At 41.2% G+C, this 14953-nt stretch overlaps 1 protein-coding gene across 2 annotated transcripts in view; it reads left to right on the forward strand.

Annotated features, from left to right (window-relative positions):
- Window positions 1–14953, forward strand: part of LOC126191052 (uncharacterized) — a 145166-nt gene that overhangs the window by 107974 nt on the left and 22239 nt on the right. For both annotated transcript variants that reach the window (XM_049931765.1, XM_049931766.1), the window contains one exon: window positions 6088–6242. In XM_049931765.1, coding sequence (XP_049787722.1) covers window positions 6088–6242 — 155 coding nt within the window. The remainder of the gene's footprint in view (window positions 1–6087; window positions 6243–14953) is intronic.

Genomic DNA, 14953 nt, shown 5'->3' on the forward strand with positions numbered 1-14953 from the left:
AAAGTGGGAGCTGTCAATCTTTCTCTGGAAATTGGTCTGAAACTTCTCTGTTGGGTCTTAGTGAATCTTTGTAATATTGTTTAATGCAAAAAGAAAAATACATTTTCCTAATGTAGTCATCTTCATATATAAGAACTGTCGCGTTCCCCTTGTTAGGTCAAATGATCATTGCTTTTCTCCTTCTCTAACATAGTATTGAGACCCTTGAAAATACCACTCTCGTGACTCAAAAAATTGAACCATTTTGAACAGACAAAGCATTATTGACCTTAAAAGCTGTCTCTGCAATTTCTAATTTCGTCATCCCAGCCAGTTAGCATGCCATTTTAGTTTAAACTATTACGCGCTTAATATTTGCCTAACATGTGGAGTGATATGTTGTAAGCCTTTAGTCATGTTCTATATCATTGCTTTTTATTACTGTAATGCCTCTTATACCTTATAAGCCCGTTACAGGCTTTACCAGTTATAACACCCTTTATTTTAAGATGTTCAATTAATCATCGAAGAATAAGTGTATGCTTACAGTAGTGACATCTGGTGAACTTGCAACACAAACATCTTGTGGCTATTCTACAGCAGTTTGTTTTGAACAGTAGTGCTGCTGACAAGATAATTCTTGCATATGCTGTTATTTATACATATTTGATGATGCTGGTACTAATTTTGTGTTTAACATTTGACAATGCCACTATGGCTGCAGTAAGTTAAGACATGTTTCCATAGAACAGATATGCCTCTTCATACTTAAAGTGCACAAATGTACCTGTATGTCAGTAGTACTTTTCATTATGGGCTATTGTATTTCTTTAAGCTGCTAGTGTATTTATGTTTTCCCATATTTTGCTGCAGATCTGAAAATGGTCATTAAAGACCGAAACTTGTAATCTGATGAAAAAAAAAAAAAAAAAAAAATTGTGACCACAGACATAAAGTAAAGGAAATTTACCTTGTAAAAATCTTCATTCTTGAGAGGTTAGCTTCACTTCAAATACTCCCGAGCTCTTCTTCTATGTTTTTGTACAAATCTCACTATGTAATGTGCGAAATAAATTCCAAGTATAAATTTTCCACAAAATTGCTTTATTCGCACACGAGATGTTCGGTGGTGAAAATATGTAAAGTAAGTTCTCTATGCTGTGCTGTTGATGGTTGGTAACAAACTGCTCTCCTCCTCTGTGCTAATCACTGGTATTTCAATGATTTACAACAATCATTGACACTGAGAATTTACAAGAAATGACAAAAATGTGTAACAAAACTAATTCACGCACATCGAAAAATAACAAAAATAATGCTTTGCAATTTTGTGTGGATGCAGACATAATTTCACCAAGAATTCTGAAGTAACTTCAAAGTTTCCAGAAAATGATAATACATATTGCATTTTAGTTAATGACAGTTGAAAGAACGAAAAGTATTCCTACCATGTGTAGGCATTCCAAATATTGTGCTTATAAAAATAGTAAATCGACTTTGTACATCTCCATCGACACCTTGAAATAAAACAGTTCCTTGGGCAGCCTTTGTCACCCCCCTGAGAGACTAAATTTTTTTCTATGCTTAATTAATTGTTTAATGTACAATGCTAGACCTGTCAAAGACCTACTCTTCTTCTCCCTACTCCTGCACTTCTTTGCTGCCAAATCTTCAACCAAAACCATCCTAATTCCAAGCTTGAACCCTGCCTCTTCCAGTTCATACCATCATCCAACCCTGGTCCTCCCCAGCCTACCCACCTAACCACCTACTCGTCACCTTCCAGGAATTTCTTACCTCCAACTTCGCCTCAACATCCTTCCCCACATCCCTTCCTCAGGACACCAATCTTGTAATAGAAGAAAGAAAAGCCATAAACAACATCAAAACAGATGCTGACCTAATCATTGTACCTGCAGACAAAGTTTCCATCACTGTTATCATGAATCACATTGACTAGCTGGCAGAAGACCTCCACCAATTATCTGATTATTCCACCTATAAAGTCTGCCGGGATGAACCCATCCCAGACGTCCAATACGAAACTCCAGTCCCTTCTTAAACCTTTAGGTCCTTCCCAGAACATTTCCCCAAAGTCCATTTCCCTCCTCGCCCCTATGACACCCCTGCATGCCCACTTTGTTTCCCAAAATCCACAAACACAATAATCCTGTACACCCCATTGCGGCTGGTTATTGTGCTGCAAATGAAAGAATTTTTGCCCTCGTTTACCAACAGCCACAATCAGTTGCTCGTAATTTGGCCTCCCACGTCATCGGCACCAATCACTTCCTTCACTGAATCCGCCATCCCCACTTCTTTACCTCCCAGGTCTTTACTTGTCACTGTTGACACCACCTTCCTATACACCAACATCCCTCATTCCCACGGTCTTACTGCTATTGAACACTACCTTTCCCAATGTCCTTTAGACTCCAAACCCACAACCTCATTTCTTATGCGCCTTACTAACTTTATCCTAACCCAAAAGGACTTCTCATTTGAAGGGATTGTATATAAACAAATTGGTGGCACAGCCATGGGCACCTGCATGGCACCCTCCTATGCCAACCATCAGAGGAGTCCTTCCTAGCCTCCCGGAACATCAAACCATAATCTGCTTTAGGTTCATTGATGATATCTTCATGATCTGGACTCACGGCCAAGACACCCTATCTTTGTTCCTTCACAACCTCAACAACTTCTCTCCCATCCGCTTCACGTGGTCCTCCTCAACCCGGCTTAGATGCTGACCCTCTTCTCTCTGATGGCTTTGTCTGCACCTCTGTTCATGTTAAACCTACTTATCATCAACAACACTTGCATTTTGACAGCTGCCATCTCTTTCACAACAAAAAAATCCCTCTCATACAGCCTGGCCACCCGAAGGTAGCATATCTGTAGTGACAAAATCTCCTTTAGTCAGTGTGCTGTGGGTCTCACCAAGGACTTCACAGACAACCACTATCCCCCAGATGTAGTCCGCAAACAGATCTCTTGTACCATTTCCCATCACACCCCCAGTCCACCCACCACCTCCAAGAACCAGCCACAAAAGAGCGTCGGAGTGTCCCATTCATCACCCGGTACCACCCCAGACTGGAACAGCTGAACCACATCCTTCGCCAAAGCTTGGATTACCTTGCGTCATGCCCTGATATGAGGGACATCCTACCCAAGATACTTCCCAACCCTCCTAAAATGGTGTTCTGTCGCCCACCCAACCTTCTAGTCCTTCCCTACGTCACTCCCAATCCCAACCCTGTGCCACAAGAACCATATCCCTGTGGGGGAGACAGGTGCAAAACCTGCCCAATCCACTAACCCAGCACTTCCTATTCCAGTCCTGTCACAGGTTTATCTTACCTCACCAGGGGCCAGGCTACCTGTGAAAGCAGCCATGTCATTTGCCAGCTCCGCTGCAATAATTACACAGCATTTTATGTTATGATTACCAACCAACTGTCAACCAGGATGAACTGCCACCACCAAACTGGCCAGGAGCAAAGTAGACCACCCTTAGCAACAACATGCAGCTGAACATCAGACACTTGATTTTAATGGCTACTGTGCCATCTGGATCCTTCCCTCCACCATCAGCTCTTCTGAACTACACTGATGTGAGTTATCCTTACTACACATACTCCACTGCCGTAATTATTCTGGGCTCGACCTGTGGTAACGTACTGTCCCCACACCTGCCACCCATTTTCCGGCCCCTTTGTCTTATTGTCTTCTCACCATTCTCATCTCCCACCCTATTTATTTTCAGCCCTCTGACAATGCATCCGCCCGTCGTTCCCTGCTCGTCTCCTTTTTTGTACCATTTTTCCGCACTTCCCTGCGCCACAACCTCCTGATGCTGCACTGGTTGGCAGTCTAGTCCCTGCACACACCACCACAAAACACTCGTCTCTCTCTCTCCATCCAAACATTACTATCCCTTCCCCTTCCCTGCTACCTCCAGATTGCTGCTTGCATCCCATGTGGTAGTTGCATTCTGGCCTGAGATGCTGGATTTGGCAGTCTTGTGTGTGTGTGTGTGTGTGTGTGTGTGTGTGTGTGTGTGTGTGTGTGTGTGTGTGTTTTCCTAAATTGTTGATATACCTACCTGGAGTTTCCATTATTTAATTTCTATAGTTGTTCATAACACTGTCAGTTGAGCCTCATACCACAAAATGGAAAACAGTCATCTGATAAACAAATATATCTGGCCTATATTTTGATATTGCAATTACAAACACAGCTCCCCTTAAGAGAAATCAGATATTGTTAAGTTAAGTATCAATTATTCTGGCCTGATGCAACCAAAAGCATTGTGTCAGTCATGCGTGAATACAATGCTAAGAGTAGCATAAACAAATTATTTTAAAAAATCTTTGTTTTGTTCGGTGGCAAATACTGTAATTTCTGTGCTACTTGAGCCATTATCATGTTGCAGTCACTGCTTGCACCTCCTCTGACCATGTGCTACATCTCTTCATGGGTGAAATACTGTTTGGTGGTTTCTTACTGGCAAGAAACAGGTTTCTGAAACAGTTAATAAAATTATCATCTTCTGCTTGTGGCCTTAATTTTGTCACTCCACAAGCATCTTAAAACATGGACCTAGCATTAACTACTGTAAAGAGGAAAATAAAAATGTGTATGTACAGCCAAAATAGTTGGACTGTTACAGTATGCTTCATTAAAGCAGTAGTTTTGCTACAGAGAATTTTTACATTGTCTTCTAGCCCCACTTTGCCAATACAATCTAAACAGCTTGCATTTCCTCTTATTTATTTAAAAAAAAGTTAGTTTTTGAAAACCAACAAGTTCCTCTTTGTCTCAAAGCAAAGGTACCACTGGAAACCTTTCTGCCTGTAAGTCCCTAACATTCAAGGTGGGCAATAATTTTCCATCCCAATGATGTCATAGTTTCTTCCTTTTATTCTTGGGGATTAGATAAAGTTTAAATTTATTAGTAGGAGATTGTCAGGTCTTCTGCTGCAGCCTGCAGAATAGAAACAGTATCAGATACCCAGCTGACATATATCTAAAGCAAGCACTAGTTTTTTTGTCATCATTATAAAAGCTGTGGTACTTTGCTTCTTTCATATAATGTATGGTACCTTGTCTCCTAGTGCCATTATTTGCAGTAATAATAAATTGAAATAGCATCTTTCCCTTGATTCTTTCATCAGAATTCAAAAGTTCGTTACCAGAATAGTCAGAAAGTGGATCATGGAATGCAGCTGAAAAGTGGGTACTTGCAATAATTTATTGTGTCCTATGTGTTCCTTGTTTTTCCTTCCTTCATTATGAGCCTTATGTCTACTTATAGATTATAGCGAAATCTTCCCAATTCTCTTTGTCACAGTAAGATGACTGTGTCCTCTTCCTCTGAAATAGTTTGCAGAGCATTGTCATGTGTGATATGAAATAAACAACAACTCAAATTGTTTGTAAACACTTTCATGGCATCTAAAAGATGGATAGGTTTTTCGTGTTCCTCTATAATTGCCTCCATTCCAGGTGAGTTTCTTTGAACAATAAGGAAGGGGTCTTGGAGGAGTTGTTGCTCCCCCCCCCCCCCCCCCCCAAAAAAAAAAAAAAAAAAAGCAGTAAAATAAAAACTAAAAAAAATTTAAAAAATGCACTCACAAATTCTGAGATTCACATAATTACTGATAGTGTCATGTTCTATATGTTATAGCACAAGACAGCTACAATTTATTAAATTGAGGTCATTTGGTGTTCAACAGCTTCTATTTGCACTTTTCCTCCAACATAATGTTCCGGAAATGGCGTGAAAAATGAATGTAACGTAACTGAAAGTGAATAACAACTCATGGCGTGCTAAGTGCTAGTGTGCAGTGCTCTAAATAAGTTTAAACATGTCCACACTCAAGTTGGATGGGTGCTGTGACACTAAGAAATGGCATATGCACACTTTTAGAATAAAAGGCAAGCAAAGGAGAGCGCATTAAAATTTTTTGATGTGAAAATTATTGCAGATACTTACATTTCCATTTAAAAGTTTTTACTTCACTTTTATTTATTACCACCTAAGTTTGTAATATTATGGGCTGCTTTCAGAATAGTAAGTACCTTATCTTCTGTTTGCAGGTGAGAAGGAAGAGAGCAACAAAACCTGGCTTCAAAGCACTTAAAGAGATAAGGAAGTATCAGAGATCAACTCAACTAGTAATACCAAAGACACCATTTGTCCGTTTGATTAAAGAGATTCTGATGACTGTTTCAAGAGAAACCCGTGTTAGCAGGTATAGTTTCAAACCTGAACTAAGTAACAACAAATAGAATCGTTAACTTGTAAATCGTTCTTATAGTGAGATAACTCATGAGTTACAGGCATAACATAACACCATAATTATATAGTGCATTTAATGATGATGATACAATTTCTGTTTTTGATTAACAGTTTTAAAGAACGATTTTCTGCATATATCAGTTGTACTTTATAGGTTTAATGCCCCAGTTGAAGAAACCTTTGCCATTAAGACTGTATAGCACCTTACTTTCCTAAAAATCATTATTTCAAGCTCTTGTTTTATGAAAATCTTTGTTAATGATTGTCACCATTAGTCACAAGAAAAGCAGCTTTTGTATACTGCTGACCTCATAATGTTTGAAGTTTTTGTCTCTGTATCAGTCTTGGTCTTGTAACTTTTTACCCCTTCACACACAAATGTTACAAAATTCTTAAAACATTCCTTGCTAGGACATTATGAAAATGTTTAGACTTACTTTCTTCAGGTGTCACACTTTTGAATTTTGCTCTTAGAGGCCAGTGCTGCATAGGAAGGTTGTTTAATTTTCCTTGTAAATTTGTATTGGCCTCCCAAATGTGATATATGGAATTCTAATTGAGGTCTGGCGATTGCCTCTCCATACCCTGTACCATTTGCTGTTGAATGTATTTGTCCATGAAATGCATCCTCTTTGGATGAAATCGAGATGTTTTGCATCAGCCTGAGCGAACACGTAAGCATTGAGCATGTCATACTCGTAGGCTTGTGTAGTCACAGTTTCATGCAAATAAATATAGAGCCCTGTGTATCCATCTAAATATATACCACATTGCGAGAGCCTACCCGCAGAGGACGGGGGAGTCAAAGATGAATGGGAAAGTGTTAGCTTAGGATTAGGTACTCTTCTGTTCCACCTGTTCTAGAAGTGTTCTGTTGTCATTGAAACTCGTTGGAGAAATCCTTTCCAACTGACATTTTTCATCCAACTGCTACTGCCGTAAAACATTTGTGAGGCAGAATTTCACATATCCTACCATCTGTTCCCATAATCATCCCCATCAAGGCATGTTTGCCAATGAATGTCCATATGACAGCTTGCTGGTTGAGGTACTTGTATGTCTCGCTTACCATGAAAGACTGGCAGAGTTCCTTCTACTCTTTGTGTGTGGAATGTAAGGTAGTAGTGCTGTCAGTGTAAATCATGCTGGGCACTCCATGTCTTCCCACAAGCTCTGTAGGGCTTGCAGTTGACATATCTGAGCATAGTTCCCAGTGCAGTGCGCATGTTGTTGTGCGCACAACTATAGCAGTTGTCCGACCTATAGCAGGCCCTTCAAAGTTGGTGCGTGTGACTTCAAATGGTTTCAGTGGTGGTACTCTTTCAGCTGACAATGGAGTTTCTGTTTGTTGAACAAAGTGATCCTTCACAATCTGCAAAGTAGGTAGCAGTTTAGAACATTTTTAATTGCCTGTTGAGCTCGAGGAATCCAGCATTCTGTTCTCAGTTCAGATAACACTATGTTTAAGATGATGTAGGCGAATATGAGCCTGCTGGATCAGTAAGCTGGTGAATTAATGGTGTCCATCGAGAATAATTGGGTGGTGATTCTGCAAACTGCGGATGTCCACTGAAATGAAGCAGACCATTATTCAAGAATGGATTGAAATGAGATATCTTAGAATTTTGTGGCAGAGGCAAGTTCTTGTGCAGAGTTTGCAGTTGTGCTGAGAAATGTTTAGCAACCTGAATCCAGTAAGTACATGCTTCGTGTAAGTCTGATGCTGTCAGGTATCTGGATGTACAATTTCCTTTCATTAACTGCTGTTTAAAGTGAAGTATTCTTGCTGTGACGCATAACAGCTTGTAGTAATTACGATATTGTACAGCTGTTAAAATAGATAGTATTGTTTTTACCACGAAGACTTGATATGTTAATTTCTTCTTTACTTCCAAGGAACGGTCTTTTGTCTGTATAAATTATGGCCATTTTGTTTGGTTCTTTGTTAATCAAGCAGGCCAATGGACCCATATAATAGCATGCTGACGTTTGTCTGCTGGGCTTTCCTCGCCAGGTAAGTATCCCCACTGTGATAGCTTCATTAGTTCTTGCATTTCCGTAATACGGTTTGGCACACAGTCTCTCATCAGTTTGGGTCATGTTGTATCCATGCTAAGGCTACAGCTGAGTCAGTTCACAGTGTTGTACGGCTTGCATTTTAGCTCGTGGTCTCACAGAAATAATGAAGTAATCTTGATTCAAGAAATATTGATAGAAGTTCCAATCACAGAAGAGTTATTCTCTTGATGGGAGCTAGTATGTTTTTGCTGCAGACTATGCATCTATGTGACATGCGTAAAGGTCCGCTCTGCAGGCCTTTTGTGATGTGTCAGAAAATCATAGATTTCCGATTCAGTTTCTTCAGAAACACCAACCCATTTGGGCACGTCTGTGTGCGAACATGATGGCAAAGTTGATACCCACCTTTGCCAGCGTTTGTCGAGATCGAGAGGTAAGAGCTTATATAGTTCAATTCTTCTTGGCCAAATTTCCTGGAAAATTATTTTTGCAGTGAGGGATCCGTATGACGACAGACCAAGTGGATCATAGAATCAGATAGTGCTGTGGAGTACTTCTCACTTAGTGGCAGGATGTTTGTGATATTATGATTACAGTGTTGTGAACAGTACTGAAGGAGGCAGTCTGCGTGTTCCAGTGGAATCCTAGCACCTCCATATCTGTAATGTTTACAACAAATTCTGATTACCGTATTTCAGTAATTTGGCTCGAGTTTGTGGCCCACTTCGCCATGGTAGACTGATGTGTCTCATGTTTGCTGTAAGCCCACAATAGAAATTCCGGCATTGGCATCTTCAGCACCAGCTACAAAATCATACATAAACGTGTTATATTCAACAAGTAAAGAGCCTTGAGAAAAATTCGTTTTGTGTGTTGTAACAAGTTCCTTCAGTGTTACTGCAAGGAGAAATGGGCTGGTCAATTGTAGTATAATTTCCTTATTGATATATGATTACTTTAAACCAAACAAATTCCCTGTGAGACTTTTCTGTAGAAATGCTTGTTTGATATGGGCAATTAAGGTTACCAGATATAGACAAAATCTCAATAATACCAAAACAATACTGGGAATTAAATTGAGGACCCATTTTAAAGAGTCTTTCAGTGAATGTACAAGTACCTCCTCATGTGACAAACCATCAAATGCAGTCCTCATTTTGATGAGCCCCAACTTTTGTTTCTTTACTGCAAAATGTGGTAAGTAAAATGTGTTACTTGATGTCTGTTCAAGGATGGTGACCTCCACATCTCTTTTTATGGGGACTGTCATTCATGTCTTCGTAAATGTGTTTCAGATTTCTGACTTAATGAATTGTTTCTCCACTGAAATAAATCTTTTTCCCTGCTTTCTGAAGATTATTAGGAACCATAACATTGGGTTTTCAGCAGAAAGAAACCACCCTTCTATTATCTTCAGTGCAGTACGATTTTAATAAATATTGCAGTAAGACCAATTCCTTTGGATCCGAGTTATTTTTGGTTAACTGTGATCCCCAGTTTCTAAATTCAAGAAACATTCTAGGACATCATCTGTGGGTGTTGCTGTGTCTATAAACTGTTGTAGTTTGCTATCACAAGGTTTGCCATGGTGCTTGACTTACTCCCAGTAAGAATCCAACCTAGAATAGAAGATATCAGTGCAATGGATGATGATAGTTGAATCAAAAGGGAATCCGTAATGATTTTCCATTAGTAATCTGGTCCTATAAGGATCTTGATGGGAAGACATTCTTTATCATCCTTGGGGGGGGGGTCTGCTAACTGAAGTCTCTAGGTGTGCAGTAGTTTCCTTATATTGGAATGTACTGTTAGGTGTGTGGCAAATGAGTATATGCTTTCAAATGCAGTCACAGACTTTTTTGTAATTTGTCCAGATCCCCTTCAAAGTGAGTACTATGGGGCTTTAATGTTATGGATGGCATTTCAGCAGCAATGAGAGAGAGGTCATGATGATCTGTTGTTTGTAAACCTAGCTTATCAATGGGGGACTTGGAAATGAAGCTCAACTGACTACTGCCATCCAGAACACAGAAAGTCTGGTTAATTGTCTGGTTCACTGACCTCAACTGGAGCTGTCTGAAGATAAGTAAAATTTATTGAACTTAATATCGATTTTTCCAACAGAATATTGGTAACTTGTTGAGAAGATGAAATGGAGGTAGCAGTACCAGTATCAGTATAAGTACAGATAGCTTCGTGAGGATGTTTCTTGTACCTAGAACATTAGGCCTGACTTTCTTAAAGTGCTTTAACTTATCAATACTTGTTGACTATAAGTTCCTTTGTTGCAGTTGTGGGCCCAGTGAATGCAAGTTGTGTGAAATATACAGTATGGTTGTTCTTCTTGTCTAGGTTTTTGTGAGTTTTTAGCTCTCTATGAGTTTTCGAGTTGTGTCTGCAGTGGGTGTGAAGTTAGAGGATAACAGGTGTTATCAGTGAATCTTTTGTGCAGTAAGAGCACCGTGAACTGCTTGTACTAAAAAGTTCAGTAATTTCACTACATCTCCATATAATATTTTGGTTCTTCTAGAATGAATAACCCATTTCTGACACATTTCAGCCCACAGAGTTTTCATAGTGACAACTATACTGTATGGTACGATGACTTCTTCTAGGGCACTCATTGCCTTCAGGAATGTCAAGTTCAGTCTTGCAGGAGTCGCTGACAGTACAGGTCTTCATGCATCAAAATAATTGAGATGAGATGTGCCTCTGTATTTGTGGTTGCTGTTTCCACACTAATTGAGTAAATTTTCTTTGTTTCCACATTCATGTTAGCTGTTCTAGGTATTCCATCTAACAACAACTTACTACTTCATTTTGCCTGACAGATGACCTCATAGGAAAACGTGGTGGTCTTTGTCACTGTTTGGTTCAGATTGTCTGTATATCGCATTTAATTTTGTCTGTATATTGCTCTCAGCTTGACATATCTTGATTGCATTCAACATCAGGGACAAAATTGTACATGGCATCATGCTATGAAATGAGCTTCTGTAAAGTGTCTTGAAGACTTTCCCTATAGTGTTCAGAATTGTTAAACGGGCCTTTTTTTGGTCCTCTCCATAGCTTGTCTGTCTCTTTTTTAAAAAAGGTCTACTAACTGCTGTTCTAAGTCTTCCAGCAATATGTCTTGCTGAAGATAGCTACAGCAAAATTGTTTATGAGTGCACTTTGTGAATTGCTTGTATGTATGACAGAGAGTGTATTTGTAAGCAAAATATGAATGAAACTTTTGTTTACAAATCAGGTGTTCAGGGTGAAAGTTTCAGATGTGCCTTGGACATTGTTTGGAAGCAAGCAAATCATGCCATCGTATTATGTTGGCATGGACTTACCTTGTGATGATGAAGTCCAACATCGTCTCTTGTTTTCTGCAGCATGAAGTAAGTTGTTATATTGAAATTGTGTAGGTCATGGGTAATAAACATTGTCAGGGTGTCTATTATTACAAGTATCAAACACAACAGGTGCTGAGTTTATAACTGTATGTTCCATTAAAGAAAAGCCACTCTAGTTGCTAGTAAGAACTTTATTTTAAGTTCACGACTGGTTCCTGCCCTAGATCAAGCCATTGTTTTCAAGAGAATCTACATACTTTAGTTTTTAGAGGAGTTATATTCAAACATGTTAGAAATTCCAAATTTGTGCTTTACCAAGAAAGTGTAGAACAGCTGCAGTCGAGTGTAAAGTTACATCGTACAGCATTCAAAAGTTAAAGCACAGGAAACAATAGAGGGTAGTAGCATAGCTTGGACACATTGTGAACTGCTAATAAAAGCATATTTACTGGTGTTTCTTGGTGGACATAGCTCATCGAGCGTCTTTTGTTTGGGTTTTTTTAGGTAAATTTCTGTTTCTTCATATATGTCCATAAAATATCCCTTCTTCATAATATGGTGGATTACGAGATTGTTTTTGACACTGTGCACCATGGAACGATGTTTTGTATAAGGTGAGCTGCGACGGTGGGTTTACTACTTCATATGTTGGTTCCCCCTCCCCCCTTGTGTGTCCCCCAGGGGGTCCACAACTCTTTTGTGGAGACGTGCGTGGAGAGCACGGGGCCCGGAGCCATTGCAGCCTTCTCTCTCTCCAGGGCTGCATTTCCTTTCCCTTCCCCTCCTTGCTCCTTTCCCCTCGCCCTCTCCTCTCCCTCTCTTGGTGTCCTTGCTTATGTTGGCCCCCACTATCCTCCTGGTTCTGTTGGTTTTCCAATTCGGCTTTGTTGCATAATCATCTCCTCCTTTTGGCATTCCTTGGTCCCCCTCTGGGGTTTGACCTCCATTACAAAATTTCTCCTCCATAGTGTGAGCCATTTGGGGAAGAGCACCTTACCTAGTGTCTCCGACGTGCGCCCTCCTAGTACATTCCACCTTTTCTTTCACGTCGTCGTCTGATACTAGGGTGCATAGCCAGCACGGTAGCCAGCCCGTGTGGTGGGGTCGCTATGTACCCTTTTGGTTGAGCCCCCTGAACACACAGGGATCACACTTCTGATACCTGAGCTGTGACCTCCTCATGCATGCCTTGGAGTGGTTGCTCGTCATCCTGGAGCATCGGAACTCTCGGCAATGGCCGCCGTGCCAGACGGCCCTTGCTGTGGCTGGGTGGCGCCCGTGAGGAGAGCCCCTGATCGGAGTGGGTGGTATCAGGGCGGACACTATGCAAATGAAACGCATACGGGTCCAGAACTCTGGCGGTTCTTCTGCGGCCATCTCTCTGCGTGGAACTGATTCCTCAAGTGCTGCTTCTCTTGCCCCTTCGGCCTTCCCTTCCATGGCTACCCCCTGGGAAGAGGGTCAGGCCCGTCGGCTAGGGGCAAAACCTTTCCCCCGTTATCAAGTTTGCACCAGGACTGATGGAGATACTTTCACCAATACCAAACCTTTATTCTTTGTGGAACACATTGAAGACAAGTTTGGCGAAGTGGACTCCCTGAGCAAGATGTGGTCGGGTTTGTTGCTGATAAAAACTGCTTCAGCTGCCCAATCTGCGGCCCTTCGTGCCTGTACCCATCTTGGCACAATTTCTGTATCCATTACCCCCCACCAGTCTCTAAATATGGTACAAGGTGTGATTTTTCACAGGGACCTCATCCTTCAAACTGATGAGGAACTTCGGGACAATCTCGGACGGTGGGGTGTTCGCTTTGTTCGGCGTGTCCAGAAGGGTCCTAAAGACAATCGTATTGATACTGGTGCCTTTATCCTCGCCTTTGAAGGGGATACCCTCCCTGAGAAAGTTAAGATTATGGTCTATCGCTGTGATGTGAATCCGTACATCCCACCTCCTATGAGGTGTTTTAAGTGCTTGTGTTTTGGCCACATGTCTTCCGCTGTTCCCAGGCCCCTCTCTGTGGTGACTGCGGATGTCCACTCCATGAGGGGAGTCCCTGTGTTCCCCCTCATGTATGTGTAAATTGTCATGGTAGTCATTCTCCACGTTCACCAGATCGCCCAGTATATAAGAAGGAAAAAAAGATACAGGAGTAGAAGTCCCTCGATCGTTTAACCTATACAGTGGCCCGTAAGAAATATGTGCACGACTTCACCCTGTGTCCATGACATCTAGTTACGCCTTGGTTACATCTTCACCCCCCCCCCCCCCCCCCCCCCCCCCCCCCCCCATGAACCATGGACCTTGCCGTTGGTGGGGAGGCTTGCGTGCCTCAGCGATTCAGATGGCCGTACCGTAGGTGCAACCACAATGGAGGGGTATCTGTTGAGAGGCCAGACAAACATGTGGTTCCTGAAGAGGGGCAGCAGCCTTTTCAGTAGTTGCAGGGGCAACAGTCTGGATGATTGACTGATCTGGCCTTGTAACATTAACCAAAACGGCCTTGCTGTGCTGGTACTGCGAACGGCTGAAAGCAAGGGGAAACTACAGCCGTAATTTTTCCCGAGGACATGCAGCTCTACTGTATGATTAAATGATGATGGCGTCCTCTTGGGTAAAATATTCCGGAGGTAAAATAGTCCCCCATTCGGATCTCCGGGCGGGGACTACTCAGGAGGACGTCGTTATCAGGAGAAAGAAAATTGGCGTTCTACGGATCGGAGCGTGGAATGTCAGATCCCTTAATCGGGCAGGTAGGTTAGAAAATTTAAAAAGGGAAATGGATAGGTTAAAGTTAGATATAGTGGGAATTAGTGAAGTTCGTTGGCAGGAGGAACAAGACTTTTGGTCAGGTGATTACAGGGTTATAAATACAAAATCAAATAGGGGTAATGCAGGAGTAGGTTTAATAATGAATAAAAAAAAATAGGAGTGCGGGTTAGCTACTATAAACAGCATAGTGAACGCATTATTGTGGCCAAGATAGACACAAAGCCCATGCCTACTACAGTAGTACAAGTTTGTATGCCAACTAGCTCTGCAGATGATGAAGAAATAGATGAAATGTATGACGAGATAAAAGAAATTATTCAGGTGGTGAAGGGAGACGAAAATTTAATAGTCATGGGTGACTGGAATTCGTCAGTAGGAAAAGGGAGAGAAGGAAACATAGTAGGTGAATATGGATTGGGGGGAAGGAATGAAAGAGGAAGCCGCCTTGTAGAATTTTGCACAGAGCATAACTTAATCATAGCCAACACTTGGTTCAATAATCATAAAAGAAGGTTGTATACCTGGAAGAATCCT

This window comes from Schistocerca cancellata, chromosome 6, assembly GCF_023864275.1.
Source record: "Schistocerca cancellata isolate TAMUIC-IGC-003103 chromosome 6, iqSchCanc2.1, whole genome shotgun sequence".
NCBI lineage: Eukaryota > Metazoa > Arthropoda > Insecta > Orthoptera > Acrididae > Schistocerca > Schistocerca cancellata.